The following is a 16,430-nucleotide window of genomic DNA, read 5'->3' as shown; positions in this document are numbered from 1 at the left end:
CTTTTAACCTCTGAATCATCTCTCTAGTCCTGCCTCTTAATTCCTTAAGTGACAGAAAAGCTAAACCTCTTCCTGCATCCCTGGATAGCATCAATATCACGTCTAGTTACCTACCTGGCTTTACGGTAGTTACGCCTTGTCCGACACTCTCCACAAGCCCAGCTCCCTCATGGCCCAGGATGATAGGAAGTGGCATTTTGTCTTTCCCTTCCAGGATGTGGTTATCAGTACCACAGACCCCGGAGTATAGAATCTGAAAAGATGATTAAATACATTGAGATAAAATGCCTAGTGACAGAAAGACAGACTCACTGTGTTCTCACGAATATGTGGATCCTGGCATCAAATCTTTAGATTTCCATGTTTAACTTGGAGTACTTGTAGGGTCAGGTGTGCTGGTTGGGTTTTGTCAACTAAACCAAGCCTAGTATAACTGGGGAAAGAGAAAGTTAATTGAAAAAAAATTCTTCCAACAGATTGGCCTGTAGTAAAGTCTGTGGGCATTGTCTTGATTAATAACTGAAGTGGATGGGTCCTGTTCACTGTGGGCCTTGCCGTCCTGTCCTGGTGGTCCTGGGTTGCATAAGAGAGTGAGCTGAGCAAGCCAGGAGTGAGCAATTCAGTAAGCAGCGCCACTCCATGGCCTCTGCTTCAAGTTCCTGCCTTGATTTCCCTCAGCGATGGCATGTGATCCGAGAGGAGTAAAATGAAATAAATCCTTTCCTTCCCAAGCTGCAGTTGCTCATTGTTGAATGTTATTTTGTCTGTGTTCTGACACACAAAGCTTGCCTGGAGATCAGAGGGAGGAGCCAGCCACTAAATTAACCCTAGAGGCCAGGCAGTGGTATCACACACCTTTAATCCTAGCACTTTGGGAGGAAGCAGGAAGATCAGGACACCCTGGGCTATATGGGTTTGAGCCAGTCTAGGAGAGAAACAGAGTCGAGCATTGGTGGTGCACTAGGGAGGTGGAGATGGATCTTGCTCCCCATTTGGTCTGAGAGTTTGTAGTGGTAAGAAGTCTCTAGGGGCTGCTGCTCTGCTTCTCCAATCTTTCAGCTTTCACGCTAATATCTGACTCCGGGTTTTGATGAATAAGACTAAGGAGGCTTGTGCTTCAGGTCATCGTGCGTTATCACAGCAATAGAATCCTAACTAATACACCAGGAAAACCAAGAGAAGCCCCTAGTGGGAGAGGGAAGAAAATGTTGTAAAGGAGAAGGAATAGTAGGATGTAGGTGAAACGGAAACGGGATTAATAAGTGTAAGGTCTGCAGTACTCTCTATGGTATAGTTACTCTCTATGGTACAGTTGGCGCTACTGTACCGTTTGCGAGCCAGGCAAGGGCCTGGAGGTTAAAGGAACACACAAGAGACGTGGGTCATCTGTGAGGAGAGAATGCCGAATGCTGTTTATTCAAGTTTAGGAAAAACTTTATATACCTAGCGGCTGCACAATGGAATTCCCTTTTATCAGGTGGGAAATTACCAGGCCCACGGTGGAGTAAACAAAGGCCCTATAGCTAATCACCAAGGGGATAGAGGGAACACAGGAACAAACAGGATGTTTAGCTGGAAATTGCAATAAGTTGTCTGGCCAGAAAGTCCTCAATATGAACCCTGGGAGGAGGGATAGACCTGTGGGCCCTAGAAGTGAGGAGGGAGGTTTACAGGAGGTAGAGGGAGATGGGAAGGTAGGGCAGAGTAGGGGGTGGGGCAGGGATAATTAACACTAGGATATTTTAAAAAGCTATATGAAAATCTACTGTTTTATGAACTTCCTAAATGTGTGTGTGCGTGTGTGTGTGTGTGTGTGTGTGTGTGTGTGTATTTCCCCCTAGAAACCATAGGGTGCCAAATATTATTGCTAAAGGGACAGTGCCAGTGCCAGATCTGGGGATATCTCCCCCCCTTGAATTATCTGTCACGAGTGACTTAGAGACCCCCTCAAACAATATAAGCTGTGGTGATGGCTCTTGGTTGCTCACCAGGAACCTGTTGGTAAGCTCCTGCTACTGAAAACACCACAGTCATGGAAAAGTCAAGCAGGTGCTGACTGGGCTGCTTCCTCTGCGCTCATTTGCTTTCATGGTCCTGAAGGTTCTCTGTGTGTTGCTGGGAGAGAAAAGCCATCAACAGTTTTATCTGCGAACTCTGCAAGCGACAATAATGACCAGCCTGGTAGGATGCATCCATGGGTGCAGGGGTGGCATAAAGGCTGCAGGGATCACCAACCACTTTCTCACTGCATTTCCGGCCCACTCCACAGGAAGAAACACAGGCCTGGTATATAAATCTGGCCTAAACCCCATGTTTGGGAGTTCATAGGCTCTAGAAACAGACCTATTCCTACTGTCTTATTGCTAAAGGGACAGAGTATCAACCTGCTCTCTAAAGACATGATGTTTACTCCTCGATTGGGGCATCTCTCAGATCTCTTCAGCAAAGCTTTTTTGTGCTGTGGACGACAGCTAATGAAGAAACTCACAGCTGGTTAAAGTGCAGAGAGTATGTACGGCACTCTCTGCTGTCAGTGGGACTTCTTCGTCACACACCTCCCCAAGGCTGGGGCCATCTTGTGGAAGAGGAGTTGGAAAGATAGTAAGAGCCAGAGGTTGAGGAAGACCAGGGAGAAACAGTGTCCTCTGGACATGACAGGATGGATGCACCCATAAACTCACAGCGGCTGTGGTCACCAGCACAAGATGAAGCCATTTAGCATCCCAGGAGAGAAGGATTCCCAAGCTCATGCCTAGCTGAGGAACAACTGACGGTTGGTGGCTGCTACATGAGTCAGTTTTCTTTAGGAGGATGGTCCTGGGAAGGCCAGCTGTGCTCCAGTGACCCACACTGTGCATATATGAGCAGCATAAACTGGTGATGTGAGCCACAACTATTATAAAGTAAAAGTACAGCTGACAGATCACTAGAAAAACCCACAAGTGTGCACCTTGTGGGGAACCTGATATGCAAAGCTTTGGGAACACCTATCGTTTGGATAGTCACTGTCAATTCTGTAGAAATAGTGTGAAGTCACGGCTTTCTCCCTTCCATTAAGGGATTCATCCCAAAATATCCCAGCAGTGGATAAATCATCCTGTAAACCTGACTTATCCTGCACTGGCAACTGGATGACCTCTCCCACACCATGGGGCCCTGGTGTGGAAGCATTCACTCAGTCAAACCTTTGTTCTCAGAGTCAAATCTACATAAAGCCAGTCCCCCATAATTATCCTTATTGACAGGACTTATTGGCAAGAAAGGAGCCCTAGGCAGGAGGCACTGAACAGAGACAGTATGTCTGCTCTTACTGATTGATAAACAGGTTTGGGTAGCCCTGAGTTTTTTAACAGGCAACTCAGGAGAGTATGACCTACTGGCCTTTGTTCTACCCTAACAAACTATTAATATTCTCTACTTACCTTCACCTTTCATTTGACACAATGTCTTAGTCTAGGTAATTAGCTGTTTGAAACTTTACCCCTAAAATGTACAGGACAAAAGCTTATCCCGCTAAACCAGCCCCAGAAACTGGACCCAGTGAGCTGTTAAGAAGAAAAAGGACATGAAGTAGGAAGAGGATGGGGATGTGGGCAGGGGTGAATATGATCAAAACATATTGCATGCATGCATGAGGCTCTCGAAGAATGTTTGCAATTATTATATTAAAATACCTGGTCATAAAATTATTGAGTCTTGCAGAGAAAAATAGGTTACAACTTCAAGTGACCTCATTGTGCCCACAGAACACAACACGGAGTTTCTCTTGTCTTCATAATTTTGCCCCGACTGCCTTAACTTGGCAAACACTAAATTATTTCTGGCACTTTGTTACAAACTGCGGGATGTGGTCAATACAGAAGGAACTTTAGGGCATATCTTGTTACATGAACTCACAGGGAGGGAAACCTGGGTAACATTTTGATGTTCTTCCCTGAATTCCATGCCAAGCAGTAAAACAGTCTAAACCCCAAGCTTTTCTGTGCCAGTTTTCCCATGCCCATCTCGCATGCTGTTTCATGATACCAGCTAATATTGCAAAAAGGACCTGGAAAGGCCTTTGAAGCCATCTCCAAAGGTTCTTCTGCCCTATACAGCTTCCTTGCCTTTTCCTCTTTGCAACAGTTTTCTTTCTCTAACTGTTCCAATTCAAAAGGTCACTTAGTTGTCCTCGGGGGCACAGAGATGCCACAGCTGGATGGAGCTGGTGGCCAGTCAGATCAGTTTCAGACTGCATATTTCCCTTGGCACATGTTGACAGAGCTAACAAGTTTTATCTAGACATTCTCTTTATTTTTGTTATTTTTTTTTTCTGGCCGGCAGAAATTGATCCTTGGAACGTTCCAAATTCTTTGTAAAATTGCTCTTTCGCTTTGGCAATCTGCTCACTTTGATGTTATTTTCTTTATTCCTCTGGGCTCTTCCCGGATGGGAGATGTTTATCTGTGTGTTTTCTTGGTCTGTTTATTCAGGCCATTGATCCAAGCAGTTACCTGGCAGTCCCATCCCTCTCTGTCCTTTTGTTTACTTGATGCTTCTAGTTGCCCCAGAATCTCATCTCTCTCTGCCCTTTTGCTTGTTTGCTTGCTGTTTTCAAATGCCCTCTCTGGTTGGTCTTGAGGGAAAGCAGTCTAGTCCGGTCCACAGCTTTAGATTTGCAGAGATTCAGTGGTGTCAGCGTGAACTATTAATTGCATCTTCGCCTGGTTTTCTGTGTTGAGTTTGCCGCTGCTTGCTCACAGAGTTCCAGACCTCTCTTAAATGCTTATCACCAAGATCTTGGGTATGGTTTGGGTGTGGTCTGCTTCATGAGAGGTTCACATGCTAGACTCTTGCCTCCCAGCATAGCAAGTATTGAAAATCAGCAATGGCTTCAATGCATGGGTCAAGAGCACTACCCTCATGAATGGCTTAATGTCTTTCTCAGGGGACTAGATGGAGAGGCTTGTGAGAAGATTTATCAGTTAAGAATGCTTTCTGCTCCTGCAGAGGACCTGAGTTTGTTCTTAGCACTGAAATTGGGTAGCTCACAACTGTCTGTCTTTCCAGCTTCAGTGTATTTATGGCTTCTAGAGGGCACCAACACACAAGTACACACACACACACACACAGAGACACACACACACACACTTTTAAAATGAAATACATCTTTAAAATGGATTAGGTCTCATGGGATGCATTAGGACTAGCAGTCCCCAGTATAATAGCACGTGGAGGAAGGTAGTCGGCTTCAGATGAAGCCATGAATTCACAGCTTCTGTCTTTATGAAGAGAGAGACCAGGAGCTTCCTCCTTTCCACGTCCCCTCTTTCTCTCTCACAGAAAGGTACAGCAAGAAGACAAGCATCTATCTATCTATCTATCTATCTATCTATCTATCTATCTATCTATCTATCTATGCCAGTATGAGAGCTTTTATCAGAACCAGGCATGCTGGCTCGCTCATCTAGAAGACTTCCAGACTCTGGAACTGTGAGAAAGTAAATCTTCTCTAAAACACACGCATGATGGTATTCTATGATGATGGCCAGAGCAGACCCTGGTGAGGTGGTCCTGTCTAGAGCAAACTTTTCCTATAGTTGAGAATGGCAGAAGAAGGTGGGTGATTAATCTCTAGAACTCTAGATCTGTCATACCTGGAGTGGAGAACCTCCCAGGGAACAAGTGTGGGAGGGGGGCCTGGGCCTCATAGCCACTCCTACTGCAGCAGAGCAACTGCTTTTGTCTGAGTCTCTTGTCTCCTGATGTAACAGAATATCACCAATTATGTCATTCTGACTCTGTTTATTCGGTTCACAACTGTGGAGTCTGGTGAATCTAAGACCATGGTCTCTCACCCAACAAGGGCTCACCTTCTGTTACAACATGGCAAACAGCAGGTGGATGTGTGCGATATAAAGAGGTAGGTGGGTGCAGAATCGTGCTTTTGTTAGGAGCCTGTAAGTAATCTCTTCCTACAAGAACAGCTTTAATCCATTTGTGAGGGCCAAGGCCCCACGATCTACACACTTACTTCTTAGAGACATTGTCCTGGAATCATTATATTGGAAACCACACTGTAACACAAGTCTGGGAGGACACCTACAGCCACTGAATAGTTATATATCAGAATAGCTCTGTAACTGTCAAAAAGTGAGCTTTAGGAACCAACAGTTGTGTTGATTTCCACCAATCTTACTTTGTGTGTATATGAGTTATGTGTATGTGAATGAGCTTTCCTGTGTGTGAGTTTCCTGTGTGTATGAGAGAAAGAGAACTTTCTGTGTGTGTGTGTGTGTGTGTGTGTGTGTGTGTGAGAGAGAGAGAGAGAGAGAGAGAGAGAGAGAGAGAGAATATTTCCTGTGTGTGTATGTGCTCTCTTCCCCCACCCTCCTCTGTGTGTGTGTGTGTGTTTGCGTGTGTGTGTGCGTTTACATGCGTGCGTGCCCACACATACTCCAGAGGTTGAAGTCCAGATATCTGTCCTCATTTGCTCCTCTATTTTTTGAGACAAGGTTCCCCACTGAACCAGAAACAGAGGCTCATCACTTTGGCTTCACTGGTTGACCAGAAAAGTCCGGGGGATTCTCCTGTCTCTAACTCCCAGTTACAAATGAATGCCTCTTGCCTGGCTTTTATGTGACTTCACTGATCCCTCCCCAGTCTGATTTTCAAATCCAAACATCATTAGTATTTTAAAAATATTACTGACCACTTAGTATTTATCTGTCTTAGGTTTGTGACATTTTAACAAAATACAACAACCGCATTATTACTAGACACTAATATCAATCTGTATAAATCATAGGAACTCTTAACTCTCTTTAATATAGAATGCCATGTTTCCTAAATTAAAAAAAATCATTGTAAACACACACATATATACGTCCATATCTACTCAATGTATCACTATTTATATTTACCTTAATTCGGACCTCACCGGCCTTTGGTGGATCAACTTCAACCTCCTCAATGGAAAGGGGGGCATTAGTTGTCCAGGCAACAGCTGCCCGGCATTTGATGACCTAGATGCAAAAATGAAGTGATGACGTGTGTTACTGCTAATGAACAAGAAACAGTGAGATAAGGAGTCCAGTTCCCATCTCCTACCCTGAGCAGCCATCCTTTAGAGGTGAAAGCAGCTACTTATTCATTGGAAACAATCTCTTGTATCTTTTATGTCTGATTAAAATAAAAACTTAAACAAAATGTTATAATGTGAGTAATTTCACATCTATAGGCATGTATGTACATATGTACATATACATATAATACATATATACATATATATATATCGCACTTATACATGCATAGTATACCTTCTTTTAGCTTCAGAGAGCTGATTGGAATTCTTAGTTGATTTCTCTGTATTTAAAATGCCACAAAGTACCAATGTTGGTTTATGAAGCTCAGTTCTGCTCTCTGAGCTTAAATTCCTGCCTTGTATTTTCTACCATTGCTTACTTACCTGGAGATTAGACTCTATCACGCAAAGAACCTGGTAAGAAAAGACTAGCAGCACCTTGGAAGTAACATGAGAAACACTTCCCCTCCTACTTTTCTAGCCCAAGTTCATCCTAGTGAAATAGGACATAGAACATTTAATTTGCCATTATAACTGACTTCCTCTGTCTTTTAACATTGATTCATTTTAGTTTGCAAATCTCCAATCTTCGCTTTTCTCTATTGATTTTCCTTTATTAATAGATATTTTGGAGATAAGTATTTAAACATACTCCTTATAAACTTTTCAGGATTGATTAAGTTGCTTATCTCTTTAACACAAAAATAAAGGGAAGATCGGGAGGCAGAGGCAGGCGGATCGCTGTGAGTTCGAGACCAGCCTGGTCTACAGAGCTAGTTCCAGGACAGGCTCCAAAGCCACAGAGACACAGAGAAACCCTGTCTCGAAAAACAAAAACAAAAAAAAATAAATAAATAAAGGGAAGATAGGAACACAGCCCCCCCCCCCCACTATCACTAATTATGCAATTCCCCAAAATTTTGGAAACTCATAAGGGACAGCGTATGTGCAGTGCAATGGATGAGCCTCACTCTGGGAAAGCTACCTCTGAGATCACAGTATCTTCCATTGGGGCTAAGTTTCTAAGCTGTTTCTTTAAATGATAACAGTTCTTATTTTATTATGATTTTCATATAGATTCTTCTAAAACTGACTTGCAAACTACCAGGAGTTCTTCCTTTATGCAAAGCATGCTCTCAACAGAGCCTTAATTAGCAAAGCATATCTACTACCAATTATGACCATCCAGGAGACCGCATTCCAGGAGCTAACCCTGACTTACACTGCTGGGTGTTTCCATGGTGAGGCTGGCTTGCTCCATCTTTGCTTCTGGCGGGTTCAGAACTGAGGTCCTCTCCGTCTCTAGTGCTCACCTTCTGAACTGAGTGAGCACTGATGTCTTCTTACGCTCCAGAGTGACTCAACCACTGCATTATCCTGAGAGGGAGGGGAAGGGAAAGAAAGAAATGAAAAATCAAAAGATGGAAAAAGGAAGGCAGGCCTGAAGCCAGGAAGGAAAGATGGGTGAAGTATAAACAGGAGGGAAAAGGAAAGTATGGTTTTAGATGGAAAGTGAAGAAAAAAGATGAAGGAAAAACATCAGCTATCCTGAAATGAATTTTCCGCTGAGTAGTTTGCCAATCGTGTCTTCTGATCCCGATACAACTGCTATCGACTTGTTCTTAGTCACGCCTTTCTGTGCAGAACTTCCTAAAGAATTATAGGATTAGCTTGTCTTGGGGTTTGAACACTGTTTCCTGTTTCAGATGTTTTGAGTCTGGGCGTGGGCAGGGATGGAATTATGAGGAGAGATGCACAAAACTGTGAGGGAAGAGAAGAATTTAGAAAGAGAAGGACAGATTGGTGAAGGATGCTCGGGTAGGGGTGGGCGTAAGAGGAGGAATGAAATCAAACAGGTTGTAGTAGCTCCACCTGCCTTTACCTGCCGAGTGCTGGGAGTACAGCGCTGTGCCAACAAGCCTGGCAGATCTTAACACTTTGAAAGGAAAACACACCAACCATTAATGCAAATGAGAAAACAAGAACCATCAAAAACACACACATTAGGTTTTCACTGGCACAATCAATGAGACTTTTTTTTTTTGGTGATAAATCTTTCCTAAATGTACAGATACTTACCCCAGACAGGACAGATAGCAGACTGGAGGAACGGCTGCTCCAGAGTCCAACTTGTTGAACTACTGAGTTTTTATTTGGGTTACTAGCTGGAGTGAGTGAAGCATGATTAATACAATCCCAGAGACAGAAATTGGGGTTCAACCTGAAGGTCAGAAAAGCAAAGCAGCCAGTCACTGGCTCTTCTGCCTCAGTCCAAAATGGTGATCCTGCCTCCAGGAATCTCAGAATGAGACTGTGTGTGAGAGCTGTCTCCTCCCATTTTATATTCCTTTCTAGGGCTGGGATTAAGGGCGTGCACCACTACCGCCCACTTTCTATGGCAAACTAGTGTGGCTATTGGGATTAAAGGTGTGTGCCACCACTGCCTGGTCTGTAAGGCTGACCATTGGGGCCGTTTTACTTTTCTGATCCTCGGGCAAGCTTTATTTATTAAAATACAAATGAAATGCCACTACAAGTGGAGTGTTATTTGCAGCAACAAGGATGACTCAAAAGTAGCCTCATCACCAAGCTGCATCCGTGGAGCTCTCTGCACCGCTTGCACAGGAGTGGAACATTCCTGGAGACCGCTCTATAGCTTGCTGGTCAGTTTCTCTTGAGCAGTCACTTATGGCTTCCACAGCCCTGGGGAACCTCCAAGCTTCAGTTTTCCCAGACTTGTGATGCTTGCTCCTTGGAGCAAGAGAGTGTTTCAGTTCAGAAGAAGCTACTCTACTACAGAGACTTCTCACGTTACTGCCTGTAATGACGCCTGACTTCACTTTTGATATTTGCAGCGGCTTTCAAGTCCCTACGCATCCCTGTTCCTTTCATGTCTTCCATGTGACTAAATGTATGACCAATCTTCCACAGTCTCCATTAGTGTTGTTGGCCACGCCTCCCCTTGATCTTTGAAATCATTTATGTACCTTCTTGACAGTGTGTCTGACTCTCCCCAGCAAGCCCCCATTTTGTTAGTATTTTTTTTCCTTCCCTCCTGGCACATGTATGGCTTCACCTGTCCACATTTGAATCAATTTTATGTGAAAATTGCAGCTGGTCTGTAAGAGTGCTGGCTACTGGTACCTGCAAGCATGGGTTTCAGCAATGATCAGCACAGCCGAGGTCTTATTTTGCCTTGCTAATTGGCCCTGCTGATTGCTCATGAACTTGTATTTTGAACTGTTGCCTTCTGGCTAATGCCTGTGGGCTGTGTTGCCATCTGTAGGCGAGCCTGCATTTGGAGCTAGGCTGCTTATTGCTGCATCTGCTGAATATTATGAAGTCTCTTTTACAGATTCTAGAAGCAAGACACTCACTACAGTATGACTACAAAGACGTGGTGGTTGGAATAAGAAACGCCTCTTCTAGGCTCATGAATTTGAACACTTGATTCACAGTTGTTGTTGGCATTTGGGGGAGTTATGGAACCTTCAGGAGGGTGACTCTTGCTGGAAGAAGTACACCACAAGGGTGTTTGTTTGTTTTGCTTTATAATATCACTCGGCTTCTTGTTCTATGTCGTTCTCTGTATCTCTGGGTCTCTGCCTGTATCTGCGTCTCTATGTCTGTCTGTGTCTGCCTCCATCTCTCACTGCTTCCTGAATGCAGCTGTCACCCTGTCCTGCCTTCCTCAGCACAATGGACCCTCCCTCTGGAACCATGTGCTAAAATGGCCCCCTCTCTTCCTTGATGGCTTCTGGTCATGCTGTTCTGTAACAGCAACAGAAGCATATTGATCACAGGCGAGTCTGGAGCAAGCCAACGTTCAGAGTAGCTTTACGGAGGAAACAACTCTGGAGGGCATGGGTAGCAAGCTCAGAAGACCAATGCTTTGTCAAATACGGCATCAGTTACTTTACTCTTCGTCGTGAGAGGAACGTCTGACAGATTAAAAAGGGAGGAGGATTTCGTCCCATCTCATCTCACCCTCTCATGGTGAGGAGGGGCTGAGGGCTGAAATGGCTCTGACTGTGGTGGGCAAGGCTGTCATTCAGCCTGATCACATCTCAGCAAGCAGGAGGCCGAGACATGAGCTTAAGAATAACATAAGACAGAAGCTCCCTTACTTTGTAGGGCAACCATTGTCACAGGGAGGACGCAACCAGATGATGATCTGATTGGAGGCTCTGGGAAAGTGCTTACTTGTGAACGGAGGCTCCAAAAAGGTTTCATGATCGTATTGGAAACCCAAAATCTACAAGACAATTATTATCCATCAGAAAAGTAGAAAGGGCACCAACTGGTGTTGCACCTCAGTGACCTCAGCTGATTCTAAGTTAACTTTAACATCTGCTGACTTATTGATCCTACTGCTCAAGTAACCGCTTTATGTGGAGTCTTGGTACGTTTAAATGTGATGCCTTACACATGGGGGTGCCGCTGAACTTAAACTTCAAGCTATTACACTGTACTAAATGTGTAGCAGAGGAGAGGGTGGTATTCCTTGCTTTAGTCATCAATACAGTTGCCTTGCATAAATTCTGGAGAGTTACAGCCCGAAACTATCTCATCTAACAACAAGTCAAAGATTGGGCACCCACAACTCCTATTATGTCTAATTAAAATAATAATCAAAGCACAATTAGAATTAAAACAATTCCTTCAAAGATTGTGACTCGTTGTACAAAAGCCCCTTGGGAAGTGATAGTTAGATGCACTGTTTCTCCTTCATTCTCTGACTTGGGCTTCTTGGTCCTCACAGGGTAGAAACTGTGAGAGCTGACATAGTAAAACATACACATTTTCTCTTGGCTTCTAGCTCTTAATACAGCCTCCCCAACTATTATTTTTTGAATGATGAGCATGATATACATAGAGTGCCTTAATCCCTGAATATTCTAGGGTTTTGGAGAATTTTTGTTCTACTCAGACAACTTGATGGGACTTCTGATAGTTTCAGCAGGACAAAGGTTAATTGGTCCCCAGAAACCATGCCGTGAGTAGGGACTCTCAGTTTCGCTTACCATCTTACATGGGTGCTGGGAGGGCGCACTTCAGTTTGACTCTCTCCTGTTTCCAGGAGGTATCTGGACCTTGCCCTGTTTCCTTTCACTTAGTTATTTATTTTCATATTTTTAAATATCCTTTAAGATTAACCTGCAGTGGTTCTCTGAGTTCTGTAACCTAGCACAGCAAAGGATCAGACCCGAGGAAAGCTCATTGGAACAGCTTATTGGCTGCCATCAGAGAGATGAATAACCTATCATCCACTGGCTTTGATTGACATCCAATGTGGGAGGCAGTTTAATGGAACTGCGCAGTGGGCTCTGTGCTTAGCTTAAGGTAGTTTGTGTCAGAACTGAGTTAAACTATAAGGGACCAAGCTGGAGTCCATGCAGAGCTGGAGAGTTGCTCAATATAGAAAACTGACATGTTGAATGTGAGAAAAACCCATGCTTGTTATTAGAGATTAATGTCTAAAATTAAATACCCAAATAATCAATATAGATGAGCAGATGAATTATACTGAAAAGTCTCAAGAGAAAAATTATACAAATGGCCAATTAATACAAAAATAAATATTCACTATTTTTAGTCATCAAGGAATGAAAATCAAAATTACACTGAGATACCTTTACATCTTACCTCAGTCGGAGTGGCTATCATTTGATAAAACAAACCATAAACCAATTGCTGCAAGGATACCCCGACTATAGATCCCTTACACCGTGGGTGGGAATGTAGATCGGTGTAGTCACTATGGAAATCAGTATGAAGGGGCTTCAAAAAGCTAGAAAAGGAGTTGCCATGTGATCTGGCTCTCCTGTTCCTGCATATATTCTCAAAGGACTCTAAGTAAGTACACTACAGAAATGTGTGCACATCCATATTTACTGAGGTACTGTGCACCATACTGCAGATATAGAGCCAGTCTAGATAGCTGGATAAAGAGAGTATGATATCTATCTATCTATCTATCTATCTATCTATCTATCTATCTATCTGTCTATCTATCTACTATTATGCCATTAAGAAGAATGAAATTGTGTCATTTGCCTCAAAATATATAGAGTTGGCGGTCATGTTAAGAGAAATAATCCAGACCCTGCGAGACACCTGTTGCATGGTTTCTCTTATTACAGAATCTTGGCCAAAAGAAAGAGAATTGAAAGCAGGAGAAAGACTGAGAAGAGGAAGACAGCCAGTAGGAGTAGAAAGGGAGTCAGGGGAGGGTAATGGGAATGAATCATATTCAAACACATTATAAACAAGTCTGACAAGGTCACAATGAAAACCATAATTTTGTATAATTAACCAAAACTAATAAGAAGCAACATTGGACTAAACTCTAGTCTAATAAACTTGACTCTGGTACATATTCCATACCCCATTTCCCTGGATAGTTCATTATCTTTGTGTAACACTTTTGTAGCTATCCTTTTTTTTTTTGTATAAGAAACATGTTTACTTGAAAGAACAGTTCTCAACTTCTGATGGAAGAACAAAAACACCTACGACAACCAAAACAATCCTAAATAATGAAAGAACTTCTGGAGGTATCACTACCCCTGATTTCACGGTGTAGTAGTAAAAACTTTATGGTATTGGCTTAAAAACCATCACCTTGTTTAATGGGAATGAATTGAAGACCCAGACATAAATCTACACATCTATGGAACCTGAGTTTTGATAAAGAAGCCAGAAAAACACACTGGAGAAAGGAAAGTATCATCAACCAATGGTGTTGGTCAAATTGGACATCTGCTTGTAGAAGAATACAAATAGATCCATACTTATAACCCTGCACAAAATTCAAGTTCAAGTGGATCAGAAAATGTACCAGCATAAAACCATATACATTGAATCTGATAGAAGAGAAAGTGGGGAATAGGCTTTAATGCCCTGGTCCAGGAAAAGACTTTCGGAACAGATACTAAGATCAGTAATACATGGGACTTCATGAAACTGAAAAGCTTCTGTAAGGTTAAGGACACCATCAATCAGACAAAGCAGCAGCCTACGGAATGGGAAATTTTTTTTAACAACCCTACATCTGATAGAGGGCTAATATCTAAAATATGTAAAGAAACTAATATTTTACAACCCAACAACCCAATGAAAAAATGGGGTATAGATCTAAACAGAATTCACAATAAGGGACTCTCAAATGGCTGAGACACATTTAAAGAAATGCTCAACATCCTTAGCCATCATCGAAATGCAGATGAAAACTACTTTGAGATTCCACCTTCCGTCTGTCAGAATGGGTAAGATCAATTACACAAGTGAGGGCTCATGCTGGCAAGGATGTGGAGCAGGGGGACCACTCCTCCATTGCTGGTGGGTGTGTAAACTTGTACAGCCACTATGGAAATCAGTGGTGGCTCCTCATAAAGTCGGAATCAATCTATTCCAAGATCCAACTACACCACTCTTGGGCATATACCCAAAGGACACTTCATCCTGCCACAGAGATACTTGCTCAAACATGTTCATTGCTGCTCTATGCATAATAGCCAGAATCTGGAAAAACAAAACAAAGCAAAACCCTAGATGTCCCTCAACAGAATAAAGAAAATGTGGTACAGTTTCACAATGGAGTATTACTTAACTGTTAAAAAAATAGTAACATCATGAAATTTGCAGGCAAATGGACGGGACAGAAAAAATTATCCTGAGTGAGGTAACTCAGACCTAGATTTTATGGGTGGACTGGGATTGGGTGGGGACAGAATCCAGAAGGGATTAGGTAGGAGGGAATAGAATGGAAAGAGGGAGTGTGGAAGAGATGGCTGGAATTGGGGACCATGTGGGGGTCAGTGTGGAAACCTAGTGCAGTGAAAACTTCCTGGGATCTATGAGGGTGACCCCGCTGAGGACTCCTGGTAATGGGAATATGGAGTCTGACTTGACCATTTCTTGTAGCCAAGCAGGGCTTGTAGTGGTGGGGCTGGGTTGCATTCAGCTGAGTTGTTGTGGGGGGGGGGTTGAGAGGGGAGCCCTGGAGTGGTCCTGTGGAGATTCCCAAACAACCCAGGCTGATGCTAGGGCAAAGGATTGCTCTGTGAAGACTGACATGGGCCCCATTGCCGAGATCAGCATCCACACAGCTCATTGAGAATGTGTCGAGGTTGAGCCGGTGTCTGCATGGAGCCTTCACCTCTCTTTGGTTGGAGAAGGTACTATGCACTGTGCAGGCTACTGAAAGAAAAACATGGACAGCACCCCAGCTCCCCTCCAGAAAAAAAAAAAAAAGCTCGACCTACAATCTGTGCTGTGTGCAAGATGTGCTAGGACAATGGTGGCAGGTGGCCAAGCAATGTCTGATTTAACTTGAAGTCCACTCCACAAGAGGAGCCGATGCACACACTGCCTGGATGTCCAGGAACCAGAGACTGGTTATCCCAGAGACACAGGGTAGAACCAAACACGACTGGTCAACAACAACAACAAAAGAAAAGAAATCAATGAAATGATTCCTAACACTAGTCTGCTCTACTCATAGATCAGTCTGTTGAAGACTGCGACACCTTGGGCTGCCATATGTTGAGGACCAGCCTCAGCAAAATCACCTCTTACCAGGGCAGGGGTGGGAAAAGAAAGACAGAAACCACAAGCCAGTATCCGGAGGGAGTTTCAGGGATTCCTCAGATCCTAAAATCACCCTCATTTATTTTTCCACAGCTTTTATACCATCCACAAACTGGGGGACAAGGTAACAAAGGCTTCATTAACATGATAGCATGAGACTTGTCATCATCAGCCATTAACATTCTGTTGCCTAGGTAACTAGGTAGCAGGATGACCCAAGTCACCTGTACTCAGGTACACTTGGTCTTGTCAGCAGAAAACAGCCTTTCCAGGTGACCCCATAGTTACAGTGGAAGGAGCAGAAGTACATTGGCATATCCTGACCACCTGTCAGGATGGCGCCGAGCTTTCTTAACTTCAGAAGGGGCCAGGCAGCCATCTCCTGAGCAAGAAGGTGTGATTAAGCCTTGTTATTCCCCAAACTCTCTGGCTGTCAGATAAGGTGGGAAATGGGCCTGCATTTCTCTGCCAGTCGTCATCAGAGAACCTTCCTCTGGCAATGGATAGGAGCTGATACAGAATCCCGTAGACAGACAATGTTTCTCACTTCACACGATAATAATGAGAGGATGTGGAAGAGGGGATGCCAGGCACTGTTAGGACGTTGCCAGTCTGCAGTTGACAAGTGATTCTGAGGTGGTTCCTCCCAATGGAGTGGCTAGTTGGGAGCCACTTGTTTCTCACACATGACACAGTTACATTAGATAGGAAATTATGCATTAGAGAATATCTTTTAAGCAAATAAAAAGAAATTACGCTCTCTTTTCCTGTTTAA

The 16,430-nt window shown here is 43.5% G+C and overlaps 1 protein-coding gene across 1 annotated transcript in view; it reads right to left on the bottom strand.

The window, feature by feature from the left end:
• The window catches only part of LOC101980249 (alcohol dehydrogenase 1-like), a 35,001-nt gene extending 19,064 nt beyond the window's left edge, over positions 1–15,937 (bottom strand). Inside the window, exons 1-3 of the mRNA XM_013349961.1 lie at positions 15,920–15,937; positions 6,903–7,004; positions 115–253 (exon numbers count right to left, since the gene is read on the bottom strand). Of these exons, the coding sequence (XP_013205415.1) occupies positions 115–253; positions 6,903–7,004; positions 15,920–15,937 (259 nt within the window). The remainder of the gene's footprint in view (positions 1–114; positions 254–6,902; positions 7,005–15,919) is intronic.
• Between the last annotated feature and the right edge of the window lie 493 nt (positions 15,938–16,430).

This window comes from Microtus ochrogaster, chromosome 21 (genome assembly GCF_000317375.1).
Source record: "Microtus ochrogaster isolate Prairie Vole_2 chromosome 21, MicOch1.0, whole genome shotgun sequence".
NCBI classification, from domain to species: domain Eukaryota; kingdom Metazoa; phylum Chordata; class Mammalia; order Rodentia; family Cricetidae; genus Microtus; species Microtus ochrogaster.
Note: the sequence above shows the minus strand (reverse complement) of the source record. Positions and strands in the feature narration are given on the sequence as shown.